The following is a 23,052-nucleotide window of genomic DNA, read 5'->3' as shown; positions in this document are numbered from 1 at the left end:
AGACTTAGACTCAAGAGCCAAAAGTTGTTTTATTCAGGAAGAAAAGTATTTTTAAAGTTAAAGGAGGCTATTTATTATATCTGTTTATTTCAGGTTCCGTAAAGGCACCTGCTAAAACGGAAGATCTCATTCAGAGTGTTTTAACAGGTAAATATCACCCTTTGTCCCTATGGAATTAAGCAGCTGAATATTCTACAGTGGAAGTATTTAGAGGCGAGGGGATTTCTCTTTATCTTTGAAAAATAACATCATTAGTATTTCTTTTCTAAAACAATCTACAGATACAATATTAGTATTTCTTTTCTAAAACAATCTACAGATACACGTTCTAGTTCAAGCATGTTACAAGATGTAACCATAGAGAAGCAACCATACTTGGCAGATAGGACCCTACTGGTACAAAAATAACATAATTTCACAAGATACATTTTAGAGTCAAGAACAGTTTCATACTGGAAATGTGACCCAGTAGACAGGAATGCAGTCTTCCCAAAGTGCCCACAATAAAGCCTAGTTTAGAAATGCAGAATATGAACTATTCATGACCAAAAAATATACAGTGTTTAAGAACAATGTTACAGTTTGGAAATATTTTATATTTGGTTAGGTCCTTAAACCAGTAGGACTAAAACTGATACAAGCTTTCTTTAATACAATTAGCAGTATGCAATAGCGTCTTAAAGATGTTTATAATACTCGGCCCCACATACAACAGAAATGTATACACATGTTCACCAAAAGCAGCACTAGTGGTAACAGCCAAAGCCTGTATACAGCCCAAATGTCCATAAATAGTCAGGTGGCTAAATAAACTGTGGTATAGTCACGGAATGAAACAGGGTACAGCTGAAGAAATAATTCATAGTTACACTCAACCACATGGATAGAATTCACAAGCATGAGGTTGAAGAGGACAAACACAAAAGAGTACATTCTTTAGGATTCCAGCTACATAAAGTTCAAAAATAGGCAAAACTAATTTATACTGTTAAAAACATGGATTTGGATTATACTTGGGGGTCGGGGTGGGAAGGCAGAAACCAAAAAGAGGGCCTCTGAGATGCTGCTAATATTCTGATTTGGATCTAAGTGATGGCTACTGAAGCCTGTTCACTCTGTGAAAATTGAAAGTGGTGTGCACCTACTGATTCTTGCACTTCTGTACGTGTATTTACAATCTCATATGGTATTTTTCTTTCTCTTTCTGGAATTATTTTTAATCATCGTTTGGAGCATCTTGAACCCTGTTGCTAAACTCCCCATAGCCAACGTGCTGCACACCATTTTTAAAGAAGTGAGGTTGAATCTGTCACCCAAACTGCAATAGCTCCTTATGATTATAAATTTTAATATAATAAGTCATTACTCAACCGTAATGAGTCCATTTGGGCCTGAGGGAAACCATTAAATAAATGTACCTGATTCTCTCCCTGGCCTCTTTCTCAAAAGGAATTGAATGTCAGGAGAATAGATACATTATTAAAAAGGGAAACATATTTCAATTTCTTAAAGGCCTTAGCCTTTAAGAACATAAATAATTGTTCTGACTTCCATGCTTATCCACTAGACATTTCATTTCCTATTCAGGTCCATTGTTATTCTGTTATATATTATTTCTGAATCTCTTGACAGTTCCAAATATGTATGATAACATATTTGTGTTCCCAGAAGCAGAAAGTTCAAATCAAAGGATGGAAACATGTGAACTATGACTTAATCTCAGGTCTAAATAAACAATAATTCATTGAATCTAAGGCACCATCAATTTTAAGGCACCCCACTATTCATGGATGGATGGCTAAGAAGGAAAAACACCAACGAATTCTGACAGTCCATTGATAAATAGGATGCATCTTAATTTTAGAAATGTTAACATGCTTTTTAAATGCATATTCTAGAATTGGTTAAATAGGTCGATAAAAGACTGTTTTAAGATCAAGCTCTGTTACATTAATGCTTTCTCAGCATTAAATAAAATACTATGGAGTGATGTTAAGCCTTATGGTGCCTTTGGGCAAATCAGAGTAAGGACCTCCCCTCGCCTTCCTGGTTTGTGCGGGAGCAATGCTGTGATAAATACACAAACCTACACTGGCCATACTGTGAATAGCGCCCCCTAGAGGTGGTGATGGAGAACCCGTACAATCATTTATTAAGCCTCTACAGACACACTGCCAGGAGTTGTGTTTAAAACGTGGCATTCGTTCTTTCATTTGATCATCCCCATAACCACCCTAAAAAGTAGAAATAGCGCGATCCTTACAAGGCATCCTGCCGGTGTCCGCCCGCGTGCCCTTTCCCGCCTGCTGCACTCCCCTCTCGGCTGCAGTCAATGTTGAAGGCTAACAGGTCATAGCTTCCCCCTGCTCTCGGAAACTGCCCGCAGCCAAAAGGAAGCCCCCTCTCCGGGAGCTGATGCCTCCAGGCACTGACATTCCCAAATATGAAACAAGCTGGCTTTCTTGCCTCGAGGTGAGACGGACTCTGGAGTGCAGTTCGCTCTCCGGAGGTCCCCGTGGAATCAGGCAGAAGCCAGACTCCAGCTGAGTCCGCATCCTTGCTCAGCTGCTTCCTCTTCCCTACCTGCTGCCCCCCCCTCCCCTCCTCCTGAGAGCTCCTCTCCGTAAACCACCTGCACTTGAATCCCTCTCTTGGGCTCTGTATCTAGGGAACCCCCAACTTTAAAGAAAGAAAAATTATGAGTAAAGAAATTGGTAACGTAATCACAACCTTAGCAAGTAAAAGAGCCTGCCCGGAACGCGTCTTTGATATCGAAGCTCTGCTCTTAAAATTCCGGGGGGGGCTGGGATTGGACTCAGATCGCTCCACCCGCTGATGCTCCCCATCCTGACGCCTGTCCTCTCAGCCCCCGTGCCTGTTAGCTCTCATTCCCATCTGTTGCAGAAGTGGAGGCGCAGACAGTTGAAGAGCTGAAGCAACAAAAGTCGTTTGTGAAACTTCAGAAGAAGCACTACAAAGAAATGAAAGACCTGGTTAAGAGACACCACAAGAAAACCACTGACCTCATCAAAGAACACACTACAAAATACAACGAAATCCAGAATGACTATCTGAGAAGGAGAGCAGCTTTGGAAAAGACAGCCAGAAAAGACAGTAAGAAAAAGTGAGTCGCATGGGTATTTTGTTTGCTTTGTAGTATGAAGGGAGAGAGTCATGTACATGGATTTTCAGTGTTTTGGGGTTTTTTTGAATGGACAAACTAAAATTTATTTAAATGATTTTCTATTGGACAGAAAGGTTGTTTTCGATTATTTGCTATTACAAGAAATGTAGTAAGAAACATTTATGGGTAAGTCTTTTCACATATTCTTAATTATTTTCTTAAACTTCTAGAAGTGGGATTCCCTAGATCAATTTAAAGACTTTTCTGTTTCAATTTGTGATTCCCAGCAAGATATGAGAGTGCAAACTTGATGGAGAAAAGAAGTTATGTCATTATTACCTTAATTTGCATCTCCTTCGTCAGGTGAATTTTTGGGCATATTTATCATCAATTTCTATTTCTTCCTTTGCAAACTGTCATATGATGGTCTTTGCTTGATAGTTATTTTTTTTTAATTGAAGTACAGTTAATGGATTTTTGGTGTGTGGTACCCTGTTTTGGATCTCACCACCGCAAGAAGGAAAGCCCCTCACTCTACAATTGTTGTGTCCCCTCAGCTCACTTTGGCTTGTGGACTGAATTTCTTTATTTGACCAAATTCTTAAACTAGATATGCTGGAATTCCTACCCTTGAGTTCTAGCCTGTGGGTCCAGGACCAACTGGCTGACTTCCCGAATCACAGCTGCCAACCTGGGCGTGTGACACTTTGCTGTGTACCAAACCTAGCGAAAGAGGCAACTTGTCTTATAAAGAGAATCTCTCCTACCCTTTGCTGCCTTATCTGAAACCCATAAAGCCTTGTACAGATGACCCTTGTTTGGGGCCGAGAAGTGCCCACAGCCTATGTGCCCAGACCACACCAGGGAGAAGCATCTCTCACACATTCATTCAACCAATGTTTATTGAGTCCCTACTGTGTGTTCCGGGGACACAGCAGTGTACACGACCTGCATGTTATCACCCCAAAGTGGCTAACACGGTAACGCGGGGAACTGTGTGAGCATGGAAGTTACCTGTCAGTGAGCTAAGAATCAGGCGGGCTGGACCACATCCTTGCCTTCGCTTCCTTCCTCAGTGACCTGATCTTGATGCCAGGTTAGAGAGAAAGGTAAGAGGCAGTTTTCAGATGCATGTTGTGACCTGTGGTTTCACATGCGCTTAACTTCAAAGCTCAAACAAAACCCCTCCAGCAAAAATCACCATTTCTTCAAGCTGGAGCAGCCTGAGAAGCCATCTAGGTGAACTTTTGTCACATCTTCAAGGAGGAAGCTGAACACTAAAGGCTTCACATTTACCCACTGTTCCCAAACAGGGCAAGCAAAGCTGGGCCTGGACTTCTGAATTCCTATCTTAGTGATATGTCTGTGGTTGTTTGTTTATCCCTGTGTTTATTTACTTATAAGTCATATCCTGAAAACTTCCAGTGGAATATTGAAGGAACTTAAAGAAGACATATATAAAAATCTTATAAAAATTCAAAAAAAAAAAAGAACACACACATACATATGCATGCAGATTGAGTGTCCTGCAGGTACCAGACCTGCTGTCCGATACATGAGTCATCACCCATAAACAGTCACTCATTGGAACTGAAATATGCTTGAAGTATAAAATACATACAGGATGTCAAAGACTTCACTAAAAAAAAGCATGTAAAATAGCTCATATTTTTATATCGACTCATATTGATTTTATTTGTAAGTTGAAATGATCACATTTTCAGTGTATCAAATTATGTAAAATATATTATTAAAATTCATTTCACTCATTTCTTTTCACCTGAACGTGTTAACTAAAAATTTCAAGTCACAGAGTTGGAAAAAAAAATCAAATATATGGCCCACGTTATATTTTGACTGGACAGCACCAACCATTTAAGGTAATTTCTGTCCTTGAACACGGAGGTTAGCTCTTAGCTTCTGAGAAAAGGAAATACGGAATAGATAATTCCCCTTATCTGATTAAAGGAAACTGGCTTGCTTTTCCAAGAGATACAAATGTTCCTGGTATGAAATTACAGAAGAATTCATCTCATAGATCTTGTACAGGCAACCTTAGACAACCCTGTTTTTGGAGAAGATGCAGAAACACTTGCCCCTTGGCTGTGTTTTAGACTTTTCCTTCAAAAAAACAAAGTCCCTAAGCATCTGATATCAAAAAATGCATCAGGAGAATCTTACCTTCAAGAGGCCAAGCCACTGAGGTCTGATTATGTCTGTCCACCTTCCATTCTCCTCGATACAGATTAAAATCCTGAAAATACCTCAAAGTAATGAATGGACATAATGTCCATTAGATTAGTGGTTTTTGGTTTTCACTGATTTTCTTTTGGTTTTGAAAGTATAATTATTTTCCACAAAAAATATGCTAATATGCAATGGGTTTATTATAATTATTATTCTCCAGTGAACTAATAAATAATTTTAGATTTTTTTATTGAGGTTAACATTGATTTATAACATTATATAAGTTTCACCAGTACAACATTATATTAGATTAGTTTCTCCTTCATCCGAACTCAGCTTTCACATAATGTGAAGAGCAGATCCTTTGCAGATGGTTTTTGTCGGACATTGTGTGCGATTCTGCATTGTTCTTAGAGCACAGACTTTGGCATTTCCTAGACGTCTGTCCTTGTGGAAACTGCATTGCTGCTCACTGATGCTGTGTCCTTTGGCAGATTGTCTCACTGGACCTTAGTTTCCTCAAATGTAAACTGGAGGTGGTACCTACCAGTTGGGTTGCTGTGAAAGCCAGAAGTCAATTAGGGCATCTTTGGCATCTGTCAAGTGGTCAGGAAATGTTGCCCTTTTGCCTCTGCTGTGATGGTTATGGTTGACTGAAGCATTGCCTCTATGTTCTGGCTACACTGACTTCCTGCTACAAACGATGATAAATGTATCTCATGTTCATGTTAAGATGGAAGTCACTTCACCCGTGCTCTACTACTCAGATACTGAGGAATAATGGGGGGATGGGGGACCCCCTCAATGCTGCCTTGCGATACTGATGTATCAGGACCCAGGAGCCTGACAGAGTGTTCCTTCTCATTTGGCATTGTGCATAAAAATGCAAATAGAAGCCTTTGAGGGCATTCTGCATCCCTTATATGGCATAACAGGATCCTAACACCAGCTTCAACCACCTGCCTCTCCATGTGATGCCACTGATGCTGGCCTAATCCAAAGAGAAAGCAAGAAGAATTAGTGCCAAGAAACCTTTCCTACCTGTTCCATGTGGCCACAAATGAAAACACGGAGGCAGAATCTGATGTGCTGGATATCTGAGGTGGCCCTTCCTGCAGAAGTTTCCATATAAATGAAAAGAGCAGACCTGCTCTTGGTACCCCATCCAACTCTGTCTCTCTGTTTCTCCCTCAAGAAGTAAGAGAACAAAATTTGAAGGACTCACACTCTATTTTAACACAGTAATAACTTAGTGAGAATTGCTTTGATTTGTTTCATTTGTTCTAAACTTCTTAGTGTCTGTATAAATCGTTGACTATGAATAACACAAAGAAAGTCACCCTGCACAGAGAAAGTCCTCAATAAATATTTAGAATGAACCTAATTCATCCTCCTCCAAAGCAGTTTGAGGAAAGTGTCCTTTGGGGTGGAGATATCAATGAAGTTGGCTCTGCCCCCAAAGAAATTTGTTTTAATAGCATATCCTTGCTATTAAAAGACATCAAGAAGCAGAACATATAAGCTGGGAAGGTTGCCGGCACGTGGCATCTGCACGTGCTTTCCCTTGTCAATCTACGTGGTCCAGGTGCAAAATTCAACACCTTTTCAACTCCCCCTATGGAATCATCAATGTAGAGATATAGGAGAAATGTATAGGAACTGTATAGGAGACACGTAGCTGGGAATTAGATTCTATATGCCACGTTAAAAACATAAAAAAAAAAAAACAGCCTTAAAAAATCCTTTATAGAAATTGTTTTTCCCAAGGGGAGATTATCCTTGGCCCCCCCCACCACCGCCAGGGCCCCCAGCCTCCTGGCTTTCCTCTTCTGCCCCCACCTCCTTCTAGGGCAACACAAATTTCATCCACTTTCTGTGTTTGGAGACCCTCTGCGGCTAAACTTGTCCTTGGGTACCAGCCTCTATCACAAGTGGTCTATTGAAATATTTATTTCCAAACACAGTGCTCCCTCTAGGAGGAGCTCTGGTGAAGCCATGCCCCCACCCTGCTACGACCTGCATGTTGTGTGAGTCAAGCTCTGTGTCTCTGCAGATCGGAACCCAGCAGCCCTGACCACGGGTCGTCGACGATTGAGCAGGACCTCGCTGCCCTGGACGCCGAAATGACCCAAAAGTTAATAGACCTGAAGGACAGGCAGCAGCAGCAGCTGCTGAATCTTCGGCAAGAACAGTATTACAGTGAAAAGTACCAGAAGCGAGAACATATTAAGCTGGTAAGCCTGGAAAATGTGATTTCTGCTTCTGTAGCTGGAACCCTCTTTCCTTGTAGAAAGTGTCTGATGCTCTTGGATCACGTAACGCGAGACAGCAGCAGGTCTGGCTGGCGCTTTCATTTTGCTTCCTTACTGAATAATCTTGTTTGGATGCCAGGTTACAGAGGTGGGACGCCTTTCCCAGATCCATATTGTGACGCGTGGTTTCACACGTGCTTAACTTCAAATCATGATCAAAACCCAGTACTTGGGTTTTAAAAAGCAACAAAATCACTGTTCCTTAGAACTGGAAATTGCATAGGCGACGTGGTGTCCACCATGCTAACATTTGACAAACCTCATTATTCCAGCATCTCTACCAGGTTTCTCTCTGTTCCCCAGTGAAGCTATGTTTTATTTTATTTTATTTTTTTCCACTAACTCATTTTGGGGCTATAATCGGTTTCCTTTTTTTTTTTCCTTTGGAGTTTTTGAAATCTCACAAGGAATTAAATAACACTTACCTTTCAGAAAATTAAGAACACGTTGCAAATAAATGTTGACTTTTTATGTAGTAGTGCAGCTTTGCCGTGATACAAGAGGGACTAAAAAAAAATTATACAAGCCATTGCTCTACATTTGGGAAAGTCAGTATTTAAATGGCCGATGTGGAACTCTGTCTACCCAAAAAGGCAGTGCCATCTTCTTCACTGTTTAGCAGTTTTGTCCCCTGAAATATTTTCTCAGGCATTGTGACATTCCATTGTTTTTGATGCCTTGACACATAGTGGGGACATGATAAATATTGGGTGACAGATATATTAAATGAATCAAGCAATAAAGTGGCCTTGAAAACAAGCTTGTGCCAAAAACAAAACAAGAGAGTACACTTAATAGACATTCGTGTGCCCAGAGGAAGTGGGTTCTGAGAGGTGTTTTATATTGTTGTTGTTGTTCCTTTTTAAAATAAAATTGGGGGGGCGATGTAGTTGGGTTTATTTATTTTAATGGAGGTACTGGGAATTGAACCCAGGGACTTGTGCCTGCTAAGCAGGCGTTCTTACCACTGAGCTACAGCCTCCCCACTGAGGTGTCTGTGTCACCTGTTCATTTCACTGCTGGAGGCCTGCCCGCGTCACAGAACTCTGGGGCCCTCTCTGCGTGCAGACCCCACAGTGGACCACGGAGTCATGACCGTGTAAGAGACGGTACAGGGCAGGGCTGCGGTTCTAGGACTAGTTGTTCACCGACAGTAGGCAAATGAGCAGGTCAAAAATCACGAAAGGAGCTTATCAAAAACTCGGATTCCACTTGGTCACTTGTCAACTGGAGCATGCGTCAGGATCGCCTGGAGGGCTTGTTAAAACACAGATTGTTGGGCCCTCCCCTGAATTTCCAGTTCGGCAGGCCTCCTGCAGGGCTGCCGGTGCTGATGCTTCCGGTCCAGGCCTGCCCGTGGAGACCTGGTGCTCTGCACCGAAATGTGCGGCGCAAGGATTTGTTTTGAACAAGCTCCGCGCGATTTTGCTGGGCCGCCTTGCGCACTAGGTTCAGTCGTTTGTAAACTACCCAAGTAAGAGCCAGGCGGTGCACGGGCATTCGGGCAGAGGTTGGGTTTGCTATAAACGGGATTGTTTTGACAGACCGAAGAAGATCCAAGTGAATTGTAATGGGAGATAATGGCCTTGGGACCCGGCTACAACCACTGCCGCCTGTCTTTCTTAGTGCCCCATCCCTAGGACCCCAGAAAATAATAACAATAATGATAATTAAAATAGCAGCCATGTGCTGAGGACTCTCCTTGAAGCTGTGCGCTGTGCTAAACTATTTACAGAAATTGTTCAATTTAATCCTCACAACCCTTTTGTTTGCTATTATTGTCGGCGCATTTGGCAGATAAAAAACTTACAGAGAAAGGTAGTGACTTTCCCACATTTCCACAATCAGAAAATGGAGTATTTGGGTATATAAAAGAGGTAAACAACAAGGTCCTACTGTACAGCACAGGGAGCTATGTTCAATACCTTGTAATGGCCTATGATGGAAAAGAATATGAAAAGGAATATATATACACACACATATGTATAACTGAATCACCATTCTGTACACCAGAAATCAACCCAACTTTGTAAATCGATGTATATTTCAATTAAAAAAAAAAAAGAAAGTGGATTAATTGGGATTTGAACCTTGGTCCTCAGTCTTTAGAGCTTTAGAACCTACTTTGGAACCTTTGTGCAGCTGCCTCGTAATTCAGACTTCCAGCCAGGGTTCTCCTCCGGCCTCACACCTGCTCACACAGAGGACGCAGCCAACTCCTCCACTCCCATGGCTGGGACACGGCCTCTTTCTCTTTTTAGAGAGCTTTATTTTGCATTCCTTGCAGTTCACTTATTTAAAGGGTACAGTTCAATGGTTTTTAGTAGATTCGTAAGTATGCACTGCCATCACCAATTTTAGAACATTTTCATCACCTCTGGAAGAAACCCTAATTCATTCACTCACCCATTCCACATGTACTTATTAGACACCCATTCAGCAAACACTTTTAAATAGTAGAAGATAAAAATGACAATTCTTGTCTTTATGGAACCTACAGTTGGGGGTCAGATCATAAACAAAATAAGTTGGTAAAATATATGATATGTCAGGGTTTAGGGGAGAAATCAGTCTGTATTTGGAAAATAGGGGGTGAGGTGTTGGGGGAGGAAGAGAAGCGTGCTTTGAAATGTTAAATAGAGTATCCAGGGAGAGATGCACTGAGAAGGCAGCATTTGAGTTGGGAGGAGAAAGACTGACCCGTGCAAACTGATGGGGTGAGGTTTTCCTGGGGAGAAAGATGAGCAAACGCAAAGGCTTCTGGGTGAGGAACGGCCTGTGTGCCGGGGGACCAGCAGGTGGCTCTGTTTGAGGAGGACTATAGGGTCTTAGGTCAGAGAGGTGGGACTTCTGGGGCCTGAGACAGATCTCTTAGGGTCTCGTCGGCCTCTGTGTGGCCTCTGTGTTTCATTCAGAGTGAGGTAGGAGCCTATGGAGGGTTTTGAGCAGAGGAGTGATCTGCTCTGAAGTACCTTCACAAGGACCGCCGTGGGGCTGAGCTGCCTGGCTCATGGTGAGGAGCGGGGCCCCAGGAAGGGGCCATTCTGAAGCACAGTTCAGAGGGATAGTGGTCTGAGGGCGAGAAGCCCTGGGGATCTCTGGCAGATGACTGAAGTGGGCCAACAGAGTCAAGGACTAGGCAACCCAGCCGTAATCACCTGGCGTTTCCTCAGAGCGCTGACCCCTGGCAAGACTCCACTCCCCGAGGAGAGGGGCCTGCCAGTTCAGAAGAGACGTGGCAGAGTAAGAGGGGAAACCCAGTACTCCTAGGAGATTCGCGAAGCAAGAATTCAGAGTGTGGGTGAAAACAGAAGCCCAGACATCCCAGAAAGGCCTTTTGGGGAGAAGGGGACTTGAGCTGCAGAAACGGGGAGCAGAAATCACAGAAAGCAGCCGCACAACCTCAAAATCCCAGGAGGACTCCCTGAGCGTGAGCGCCGTGTCCAATCCCGCCAGACGGGGGCATAGAAAGTGCTCAACAGACGCTGTCCTGGAGGAGACGGGTGGCAGGGAGCTGGGGGAAACCCAGCTTGGCTTATAGGTGGGAAAATCCCTATGAAGAAGGGACACTGGAGCAGGAGAGGTGGTGGAACTCCCACTGGAGGTGACAATCGCAGAACACGTGCTCCTGCCCCTTCTCCCCAAGAAGGAATGAATGTGTCCAGAGCGAAAGCTTTAATGAGTTTTCAGAATAGCATGCATCTACGTCCAAGCCAGCCTGGCCCTTTCAGGCCAGATGTAAGCAATCTACTCAAAATGCTCCCCCATCACCCCTGTGATTGTGGATTTGGGTGTAGGTAGAGCCTCAGTGCCTTTGAATGTACTGTGCGGGCCTTTGTTAGGAAGGCTAAGGCCAAAACACCTCGGAGTTAGAACCACACTGGGTTTATTTTATGGCCGTTTCAGGCATCAGTTTATACGACATGCCTTTAGCCGACATGTGTACCAGGACTTTTCTGTCAACTCCGTTTGTAATAACTAGAAATTGTTCTGCGTAGAAGTCTTTTGACTGAAGGCTCCTGGAGGTGTGAATTCTATCTTTGGTTGTGGTTCTGAATTACAAACGGGCCTCTTAGGCTAAATTAGACAAACGAAAGTGTAATTAAAAATCAAGTAGGCCCCAGGTAAAAAGGAGTATTTGGGTGATAAGGAAAATTAAGCAGAAGATATTTTATCTCCAAAAATTGCTTTGGGAATTAAATGCAAATGTGAACCCACAGTTCGAGGATTGAGAAAGAAACCACGACATCAGTACACTCGCCGCCACGTGTTCTTTACAACTTAATATCCGCCAAACCCTCTGATAGACAGGGATGAAGATGAGGGAGATGTGGTCAGCACACACGCAGAGAGCGTGTACTACAATCTAATCCTATGTGATCAATGAGACCAAACTGATATGGGGACACAGATGTGGGGACAATTTGCCTAACAATAGAGATGGATAAAAACCAAGAGAGTATTTTTGAGGTGACTGTTAATATTATCATAGGAGGTGCCAAATGCACCCCAAGCTTCATAGACTCTGTGGCTTCAAAGCACTTGTTCTTCCTGTCCAAGTAAGAATTATTATCCTTAAAATTGGGAGTTCGGGATTTGCAGATACCAACTACTATATATAAAATAGATAAACAACAAGTTTCTACTGTACAGCACAGGGCACTATATTCAATATCTTATAAACCTATAATGAAAAAGAATATGAAAAGGGATATATGTATGTGTATGTATGGCTGTACACTAGAAATTGACAGAACATTGTAAACTGACTATACTTCAGTTAAAAACAAAAGTCTCGTTACCCTTAAAACTCAACCTCCAAACAGCTCTGCAACCTGGTTATTCAAAGCGTGGTCCCCAGACCACCTGGTAGCCTGTGGGACACGCAGAGCCCTGGGCCCCACCCCAGACCTGCTAAATCACAATTTATATTTTGATAGGAGTCCCCGGTGACTTGTTACACATTCTAGTTGCAGAGTCAGGTTTTAGAGCCACGGATTCTTATCTCTGCTCAAAATGCATTTTCTTTCTTTATTTTTTTTTTTTGTTTTTATTTTTTTGGCAGGAGTAGGTAATTAGGGTTATTTACTTTTAGAGAAGGTGCTGGGGATTGAACCCAGGATCTCGGGTGCATGCTAAGCACGCGCTCTACCGCCTGTGCTATACCCTTTCCCCACTCAAAATGCATTTTAGATTAAGTGTAGAGCTCCTCTAAGTTGACGTGGGAAAGACTAGTGTGTTGTCCCCTTTCCACAGCTTGCCTGTCAAGCTGGATGGGTATCTACTGGTGACAAAGTCACACGTCTTACAGAAATCTCTTGTGATTTCCTGCCTGTTTCCATGACAGAAGGAAACAGTTACCTTCAGCTAGAAGAGAGTGAAGATAAAGGTGTGAGTTCCCCGACCCCATTCGAGTTCTTGCACCCCATAAAACCTCTTTGTAGATATCTTGGGGGTCAGCTAAGGACCTCTGTTCCAGGAAAGAGCTATATGATTGGGGAATCTACTCTAACTTACCTGGGTTTCATCAGCTGCCATAGGCCGACCCTGAGTTTTGTCATACCACTAGGGTAAGGTCTTAATTTTAAATGTGACTTTGATAAGTGATAGAGTTTCTTCAGGGGTCCCTCTGAGTGGTCTCGATCACTCTCAGAATCAGCCCCAGCATCACGTTAAAGGCTCAACACCTACAGCCTAGTGAGAGGAGGTGATGTCCTTGGGGTCACTTCCCAGCTGCAGCAGTGTTTGACCTGCCCTTTTGTCTTCTCTCTTCTTTCCCAGTTTCAGTGGCATCAGATAAAGATGTCCTCGCTTTCTCTCACAGCACCATACTCCTTTCTCTGCAGAGGCTGGTTTCATCTTGCTTCGCTTCCCCCCTCTTCTCTTCTTTCTCGTATTTTGTCTCCCACGTGTTCCAAACCCGTTCATCTCTCCCTTCCTTCATACAGACCTCAATGGCTGGTGTTCTCACACATCCTCTGCCTGTTCCACCAGCAATCATTCCTGGGCCTCAAACCAATATTAGCACCCTTCCACCTGAGTGCCCCAGTTCCCTGCCGATCCTGGCAACTGAAAGTTGTGTTTCACAGTGAAAGTTCTGGGTGAATTCCAGCTCCTAATGGGATGGCCTATCAGGATGTGAGTGGTGGTGAGTGAGGGTCTGGAGACAAATGTCATCACTTCTGGCCGCTGCTCCCCCACTGCGTAGCTGTGTGACCACTCTGAACTTCTGTTTTCTCATCTGTCTAATGAGGATAAGAATAATCTTCTTCACTGAACTATAAGGAGGAATAATGAGATAATGTGTATAAATCATTCTTTTTAATGCTTTTTTTTTTTTACAATACATGAATTGGCTATGGAATCTTGAGTTCAAATATAAATGTGTATTGCAGTTTTTGACACCCTGCTGTAGCCTGAGGGAGCTCACCGTCTTCCTTTCTGCTGATTTCTGTCAGCACCATTGGATGCTGCAGCCTGTTTGGGAGCCAACCTTGAGTTTTCTCCCTTCTGCGGTTGCCCAGCTGAAGTATATGGGCCAGGAGTAATTGCACTGCCAGGATGGAGCCCCACTGTAGTTGTGGTAGTGTGATCTGTCTTCCTCCAACGTTCTGACTTTAATGTGGGATCACTTTTCTTGAGAAATAAATGATTTAGCTTTCCTGAAAGCTTTACATTCTCCACCAAACGAGAAGTGCCAAATAAATAAAAGACTTTTAGTAGTGAAATAGGGGAGGAAATGACTGTCAGAATGTGTTCTTATTTGTCAATTTTCCTGATCATCTTTGGGTGACCCTAATCGAATTGAGGTTGATCTAGATAGATAGCTAGCTAGCTACATAGACAGACAGATAGCTACATAGACAGACAGACAGACAGATAGCTATGGATAGATAGGTAGATAGATAGTAATGGTATTTATCTTCATTTCTATTGCTTTAATTATGATCAAAAACGAGCATATTTCCTTGTGAGTATTGGCCACCTATATTCCTTTTTTCTACAAACTCTTCTCATCCATTGCCTGCTTTTCTGATGGATTGTCTCTTGTTCTCTCGATCCATAGAGTTTATGCTATATCTTTTCATTTACTATTTTGGAAGGTTGGCAAATTAGAGCATATAAAACATGCTTATGTAATTATATAAGCCGAAGGTATTGAAGGCCTGCTGTGGTCCTCGTTGGTGCGGGAATTCCTGTGGGCTAAGCCTAAACGTGGCCCCTGCCCTGAGGGGCTTACCGCGATTAAGAACACAGGTTGTGAAGCCTGTCTTTATCTTCAGTGAGCTTTGTTGCGTAATAAACACCTCAAAACTCATTGCCTTAAAACAGCAACTGCTTGCTGAGCTCATGATTCTGTGTGTAGCAGTTCGAGTTGACTCACCTGGATGGTTCTTCCGGTCTTGGCTGGGCTCGTTCATGTGTCTGTGGTTCGGCTGCCAGTCCCCTGGAGGTTCTGCTTCGTGTGGTTGACTGACTGTCACCTGGCCAAGGCAGGTGACTGACCCACATCTCTCATCATCCAGCAAGGCTAGCCCGGGCTTGTCCATGTGCAAGGGGGAAAGGCTTCCAACTGAGAGCAAGTAGAATTGGACAAGGTCTCTTAAGAGATCTTATAACGTCTTCCTCCAAGCAAGTCATAAGTCTTGCCCAGATACAAGAAAGAGGGAAACAGACTCTATTTCTTGTTTAGGGGAGCTGCCAGTCACATTGCAAAGAGTGTGAATACAGGGGATGGTGGAGAATTAGGGCCTTTTTTATCCCCCAAAATCAACACACAGCCCTCATAGTTTGGATGTGAGATTCAATAAAATAATCCTTGGGAATTTAATACAATGCCTAGATCATAGTCATCATTCTTTCCAAAGGACAGTTTACACAGGATTTAGAGTGAAGAGAGACATGACTTCCATTTTTAGTTACATAACCTTAGCTAAGTCATTTCACCTCTTTTGAGTGTCTTCATCCTTGTTTCTAGAACAGAAATACACATCAAGTCCCCCCTCTGACTCTAGTGCGGGTTTCACTTGGTTTATAGAATGTAGAGACGATTCAACTCTCAGAGGCATTAAAATAACAATTAAGGATTTCAGTTTTAAGCAATAAGCAAGCCCTGTTTTCCCTTTTGTGTGCACATGTGATATGTCTTGATGTATTTTTATGTGTTAGTTCGTAACTATTTAAGTAAGATTAAGGAAAAAAGTAAGTAAACAGAACCCATCCCAAAGGCAAAGAAAATAATAGTTTTGACTTGTGTCAACTTCAGGAAGCTTAGGGAACAGAAGAAATGCTGCTGAAAGGAAAATTCCAAAATAGAATCCCCAAGTCTGATCATCTAGTTTGTGCCCTCTGGAATTACAGAATTCATTGCACTCCATCTGGCAAGTGAGAGATGCTTGAAATGATATATTTTGCATTAAGGAAAAAAAGGAGCTGACATGCTGTGCTATTTATCTTCATGGGCAGCTCCTCTGGGTCTAGCTTCCAAATGGACTGTGAAATATTAAGCTCTTGATTCATTGCACCATTTCACTTACAAACCACAGGACAAATCATGCCTCTTTTAATGAGGTTGCTAATTATTTGAAAAAATTCCAGTTTGAGCATTATTGCCTTCCCACCTCTGAGCGGTAAGCAATATTTAGTTATTTCATTTATTCTAAATTAAATGGTCTTGACATCTTTTAGAAGTCTGAAGCCTATCCTAAAATTTTGGTGGTTTGGATTTCTTTTTTCAATTGGTTTAATCACATATAACGATCTCAACTAACTTGATCATATGCAAACATTTTCTCATTTTCTTTTAATCTAATCAAGAAATCCACAAATGGACCATTTGTGATACTGCACCAACTTTTCAAGGTCTCTTAAAGTACCTTCCTTAGCCTTTTATAGTTACAACAGGATAATTCTTCCCTGCTGTAAATTTTTACCTAAAGCTATGTATGAATCATTTTAAATGAAACTTCTTTTATCATAAAAATAAATATCCTTTATCATTAAAATAAATGATTCATGGCCATAAATATCTATTTTTTATTATTTTCAAGATATTTTAAAATCATCATTGAATTCTAAAAACATACTTATAGCCGAAGAAAAATAGTTATAATTCATTAAAGGAACCTTAGAGATAATTTGGATGTTCTATTTTACTGATGAGAAAACAAGACCCAAGTACTGAGACATCAAAGCCCAGACATCATTGAGGTTGATGAAATGCTTCAACTAGGGTTTCCTTTATCAAATTTCTTGATTTTTCTTAAAATTTGAAGATATTTCCAGTTGATAGCCTTAAGAAAGAATACCAGAAATATCATTCAAGGGGCTTTGTTACATTGACCCATTTATATTTCTCAGAAAACAAAGAAGCTGGCATTTACTTTGGCATAATTTAAAAGTGAAAAGCAATTTTAAATGTTATAGATTTATTGGGCCAACTGATTGACACGGACCAGGAGTCTTGGTCGGATTTTTCACTTCAATTTATTGCTTTGCTCTGCAAGTAAAAAGAAAATTCCAAAGATCCTTTAAACCTTTAGATTCCAATAAGCAGCTACAAATTCTGTTTAGGTGTGGAAATGTAAAAAAAAAAAATGTATAGGTATAGAAGTCTATCTCAGAAAATGATCAAGACAGTTACCTTTTTAGTCCAAGACTTTCTCCTGCTTCTAAGAGAAGGGAGCTGGTGGGGCAGGTCAGCGCCACCTGGACAGGGCTTGTCTGCTGGCTCAGAGTTGGACCATCAATACAAGCACATCATAGGTGCTCAGTAAATACTGGTGGAATGAATGAATGAATATTTCTCAATTTGAATGGCCAGGATACACCCCTGGTTAGACATCCACCTAGTTTTTAAACTGGCAGTGATGTGTTTGCTCTACAGATCACTATTTAGTTTAGAAGCATCACAAATTAAGTCTTTGAGGAAGAATAACAATTTATGGTGTAAACTCAAAGTGGATGCTTTGACCAGCAGGAAAGAAGGTGCTAAAAATATTGGTGGGATGGGGAGGAAGATGAGTTTGCCTGAAGTATGAATATTCTATACTTGGCTCTTTGCCCATTTTCCAAAACTGTCCTTCTTAGAAAAGGCTCCAACTATGACAATTTCTGTCCACATTTTTTTTTAATCCCTTTTGAGTTAGAGTCAAGGAATTATTCTCTTCCTTGGAAACCATTCCCTCAGCCTCAAATGACTAAACCAAATGAAATTCCGCATGGAGCTGAGAACAAGCATGAAATTATATTCCCCAGGGCTTTTCTTTTTCATTCCTTAAAAGGTTTGGAACATTTAACTAGGAGGGTTGTCATGAGTGGTAAACAAACAAGGAAAATAATTGACATATGTCTATTCCTTTGGGCCAGGAAAGAAAAATTATACTGAAAGTTAAAATTAAATATTGTTTATTGCATTTCAGTTTACCATGTACCTCTTGATTTTTTTTCCCCTAGGAATTCTAAACTAATCTTTTGTTCCTTTTGTATCCTCACTGAGGTTTGTGGCTAATACATAAGTGAGCAATTCTTATGAGTAGATCCTCATAAACACACCAAAAGCAAGAGTACCTTAGGTTAGTTAAAAACTACTTTAGTTACTGTGTGAAAAATCCCTCTTCTGAGTCTTATTTTCACACCTCATGCGATAGAAACCCTAAGCCCAATATTCAGATGTTCCTCCATCCTCTTGCAGGGTTAAGGAGTGAAATTTTTTCTGTTTTTTTTTTTTTTTTTTTTGTCAGGATTCTCTTGATTGCAAGTGACAGAAACCTGTGTTGGACTAACTTAAACTAGAAAAGTACTAACTTAGACTAGGTCATGTAAGAAAGGACTGACTTATCCACATGCGAGAAGGGAAGGGATAGAGAGATGCCTGCCAGCAGCCACTTACAGCCGTTTCCACGTCTGTCTGTCTGTTTGTCTGTCTGTCTTTGTCTCACTCTTTTCCTAGCATACTAGTATTATTTTTTTCCAAAGCAGCATACAGGCTTCCTCTTATCAAAAAAGATAGGCACCAACCCCTTCTAAGTTACATTTCTTTCTCCAATGACAGGTTGGAAAAATCTTAGGGCAAGCCTTTTTAGGGTCATATGATTGGCCAAGCTTACAGCCTTCAACCAATTACCTGTGGCTGGAGTTGGATCATGACTGGTCCAACCTGGATCAGTGTCTCTCCTGGACCCATTACTTTGGCCAAGGGATGGGTGTTAAGAATGCAGCGGCTCCATGGGATCCACATTAGGCACAGAGCCAGTTCTCAGAAAACAGAGAAAGTTCTTCCAGGAGAAGGAAGGTTGGAGGGAGAAACCCACAGGTGAGCCCTAGACGCTCTCTTTTTAGGGTAGGAAAGAGATACATTATTGATGCAGACATATATATTTTGTATACATAATCTCATGGCCAGTTTAATGTGAGTCTTACAATAGTGACGTATTATTAACAAGGTCATAATATTCATTATTCTGCCTCCTGATTTTAAGCAGAGGAAGTTTAAATGAAAACAGTAAGTGCTGGAAGGGAAGAATTTCAGTCAGAATGAGCTTTTGAAGATAGTTGGAAAGGACAGAAAGCTACAGGGAGGGGTCTGAGGTGTGGGAGGTTGGGGAAGACTGAGGGGAGCTGGGCAGAGTGGAAGGACGCTTGTCATTTGTCATATTCAACACAGAGATGTCCTTCTTTAAACACGTTCTTTGGGATTCTAGGAAAACTCTGTTTTCATTAGTTGCATGCAGAAACCACACTTACAAAAATACACATGCCTGAATTTCAAAATAAGGCATTTGTTCCTAAAGGAACAAAACTTAGCTTGTGCAATACCATAATTACATAGTTTTAAAAGTATTTTCAAGAAGACAGCACATGTCTTGGACATAATGCTCTGTAACTATCATCAAGGTCAGGGTCAATGTGGTTCTTAAAAGAGTTCATTCACAATGATTTTTGAGTGCCTGATTTGTGTAGATCCGGGGTTCCAAAGAATTAAGAAAGACATTACATTGGTGGCATCCTTTGGGAGAGCGGTAATAATGTATGTACACACAAAGGCAAATTTCAGCAAGTGGTACCTTATGGAAAAAGCCAGTGAGGGGCCAAGGACCAACGTGATCTGGGCAGTCAAAGGGGAGCATCACCAGTGGCTGGTGTGGAAAAGATCAGGGCACGGACAAGCAGCTCAGTCCAATGGAACTCCCTGCAGTCACGGGAATGTCCTCCATGCCATCTCCCATGCCGATGGGAGTATCGCCAAGGTGGAGGAATAACACGAGGAAAAGCACAGAAGCGGGTGTGTGCCCCGACAGTCTGGGAGTAAAACATTGCCTAGTTTATTGCGTCTGCCGAACGCTAATCAGGAAAGGAAATTTACAGCTGGAACGTAACCTAGCTGAGGATAGAGAGCCAGTTAAGGCTCTGGGACATCCAAAGAGAAGAGTATTTTGGATGGAGTAGAAGGACTAAGGAAAGACTGAGGGCAGGGAGGGAAGACTTGCCCGGTCCAGGCAGGAGTTAACGAGACTCTGTGTGAATGAAAGTGCTGTTAACACCAAGCCAGGAGGTGCTCAGTGATGGGAGAAATGAGCAAATCTCCATGGCTCACCCAGTGGGGAAAGCACTCCAGAGGGCAGTCAAAGGTAATGTGCGCTTTTCAACCGAATGATGATAGTTAATGGAAAAACACGATGCCTTGTCTTCTGCGGGGGGACAAATCCTAAATGTGTTTGTAGAGATGTCAAGATGCTGGTGAGCTGTCCTCAACTAGAGCTGGTCCCAGGGCAGTAATTGATGCAGAAATGAAGTGAAGCACTTAAAAGAGTCAGAGAAGAGTGACTGTGGAAATGCTGAAGATACTGTAAATTAAGGAGAGAGTTTTATGTGAGAGGTTGGCAGCCAGCATCCTCTCAAGAGGATAGAGTTGTGATTCCCCAGCCATGTGTCATGTCCCTCGGAGGCACCACATTGAAGTCACAGGGGCACTGTGGGATATTTTATGTTTTTGAAGGAAACCAGAGCAACGTCTCTTGGATACTGTTCAGAGTACTACTATTAAGTTATTTGGACCGAATTATATAATAAATAGAACTGTTCTTTTATTTCTTTTGGCCCAAGAGTGCCATGAAAAAAATTACGGAGATCCTAAGAGTGCTGTGAACTAATAAAATTTATGACTCTCTGGAATAATAAAAGTTAAATCCTGAGAAATGGCCAATAAGTTTAGTAACAAAAACATTTTTATAATCTTAACACGAAAATCAGGTGAATTCCAGCAGTTGGGGTGAAAGCAAGATGGTGGGGTTGAAGACTCTTGGGGCTGGGGCACTGCAGCTTTGGAAGCAGCCATTAGCCTTCCGTTTTAGGGACAGAAAGGAAAGGCAGGTCGAAGATGGAGCAAAAATTCATCTGGGAGGACAAGAAAATAGAGAAGTATTTTTGTGCAAAGGCAATGAATGTATCCAGTGCAGAAGAAAGTGTGAGAGAGGAAAGTGAAATGGTGGTCCTGACACAGCGGGGAGAAGACAGGACGAAAAGCAAAGGAAGGACCTTTCTCTGGGCAGGAAGGTAAGGAAACGAAGCTAAGACCCTATGATGTGGTTTACGGGGAATCGCACGTGTGTTTTCCTTTCCAGCTTTCACAGCCACCCTGGGGAGGGACACATTATCCTTGTCTCAGAGGTGAGGAAGCTGAGTTTGGGGTGAGGAAGACCCATGCAGATAAAGTCCTGAAGCCCTTTTGGGACGGGGAAGAAGGAATTTGAGAGGGTGTCTTAGAGACTGGGTGGCTTAAACCACGAACATTTATTGCTCACAGTTCTGAAGGTGGAAAAATCCAAACTGAAGACACCGGCAGATTTGGTGTCTGGAGAGAGCCCATGTCCTGGCTCATGGAGCGCTCTCTTCCAGCTGTGTCCTCACATGGTGGGAGGGGCGAGAGGGCTCTCTGGGGTGTCTCTTATAATTATGACACTAATCCCTTTCACACGGGCTCCACCCTCATGACCTAGTCACCCAAAAATCACACCTCCTAATATCATCACATTAGGGGTTAGGATTTCAATATATTTATTTTAGGAGAACAGAAACATTCAGTCCATAACAGGGGACTTCTAAAACGTCTCCATCTTCCTCAATAATCTGCACATGAATCTGCTGGGAATCTAGTTAAAATGCAGACTTGTATTTAGTTCCTCCGGGCAGGGCCTGGGAATTTGCATTTCTGATGTGTTCCCTGGTGATGCCAATGCTGCCGACTCCTGGACCACACTTTGAGAGCAAGATCTTGAAAGCTAACTCATCAGCTCAGAGCTTTTATTTGAATGCCAGGTGTTCGTAAGCACTTGATAAATATTTGCTGGATTGTGGCCAAATGGAATAGTTTAGATAAAGGTGTCTGTTGTGGGAGGAAAGTTGGGGGGGGGCTCATTCTGAGAAAAATGAAGAACCAGTGCAGATGGACCGAGGGAGGGGCAGAGAGGAAGGCCAGGGGAGGCAGCCGACAGGAAGCCTCTCAGGAACCTTGAGGGCGGTTGGTGCCGGCAGTTGTGTGGGGGCTGAAAACACATGGAACTGAAAGTCAGAGGGGTACGAGGGCTGGGAGAGCTCCTCTCAGGCTCCGTTGCCGGGGTGTTTACGTTGCTGAGGAAGAGGGCAGGAGGCGGGAGGAAAGCAGTAAATGTGAGCCGGCGTCGGCATCATCAAAACACTGTTCTGGACTCAGGTGAGTGATGGAAATGAGAACGCGGAGACAGAGGCACGAATGTCGTTGAACTCAGAGGCATTGCTGGGAGACTCAGCAGTGGCCTGTAGAATGAGGGCGGGTCCTCAGAAGCCCCCCTCAATCTGGCAGAGCATCCAAAGCATCCGAGCAGATTTTTAAAAAATATTTTTATTGAAATATAGTCAGTTTACAATGTTGTGTTAATTTCTGGTATACAGCACAATATTTCAGTCATATAGGAATATATTTATATATATATTTTAATTCACTTTATTTGTTTATTTTTAGAAACTTTTTTTGGAGGGGGAGGTCGTTAGGTCTATTTATTTATTTTTTTGAATGGAGGAACCGGGGATCGAACCCAGGACCTCATGCATGCTAGGCATGCACTCTCCCCCTGAGCTGTACCTTCCCCCAATCTGAGCAGATTTTGGAAACACTGATTCCCATGCCCTGCCCTTAGACATGGGGAGGGGAGGTCCACAGTCCTAGGAGCAGACCCTGGAATCTGTATTTTTAAGAAGTTGCTTATAAGTGATTTTGGTGTTGCAACCCCCAGATAACCCTCTGTAACTCCTTGGGAGTGAACAGGGGAGGGGAAAGGTCCTCTGGGAAGGGGAGGCACTGTGTGCACATCCTCAGCTAGAACAGAGGTGCCGCGGGAACCTCAAGGAAACGGCCACAGTCTTTGCACTGCGAAATCTTACATCTAGCCGGTT

General features: G+C 42.4%; 1 protein-coding gene across 8 annotated transcripts in view; it reads left to right on the top strand.

Annotated features, from left to right (window-relative positions):
* The window catches only part of PLCB1 (phospholipase C beta 1), a 648,190-nt gene that overhangs the window by 531,037 nt on the left and 94,101 nt on the right, over positions 1 to 23,052 (top strand). For all 8 annotated transcript variants that reach the window (XR_004313135.1, XM_032461845.1, XM_032461843.1 and 5 more), the window contains 3 exons: positions 94 to 147; positions 2,905 to 3,124; positions 7,365 to 7,545. Coding sequence is in view for 7 of the 8 variants with exons in the window: in XM_032461845.1 (XP_032317736.1) it covers positions 94 to 147; positions 2,905 to 3,124; positions 7,365 to 7,545 (455 nt within the window). In the remaining variant the exon portion in view is untranslated. The remainder of the gene's footprint in view (positions 1 to 93; positions 148 to 2,904; positions 3,125 to 7,364; positions 7,546 to 23,052) is intronic.

This window comes from Camelus ferus, chromosome 19 (genome assembly GCF_009834535.1).
Source record: "Camelus ferus isolate YT-003-E chromosome 19, BCGSAC_Cfer_1.0, whole genome shotgun sequence".
Classification (NCBI taxonomy): domain Eukaryota; kingdom Metazoa; phylum Chordata; class Mammalia; order Artiodactyla; family Camelidae; genus Camelus; species Camelus ferus.
Note: the sequence above shows the minus strand (reverse complement) of the source record. Positions and strands in the feature narration are given on the sequence as shown.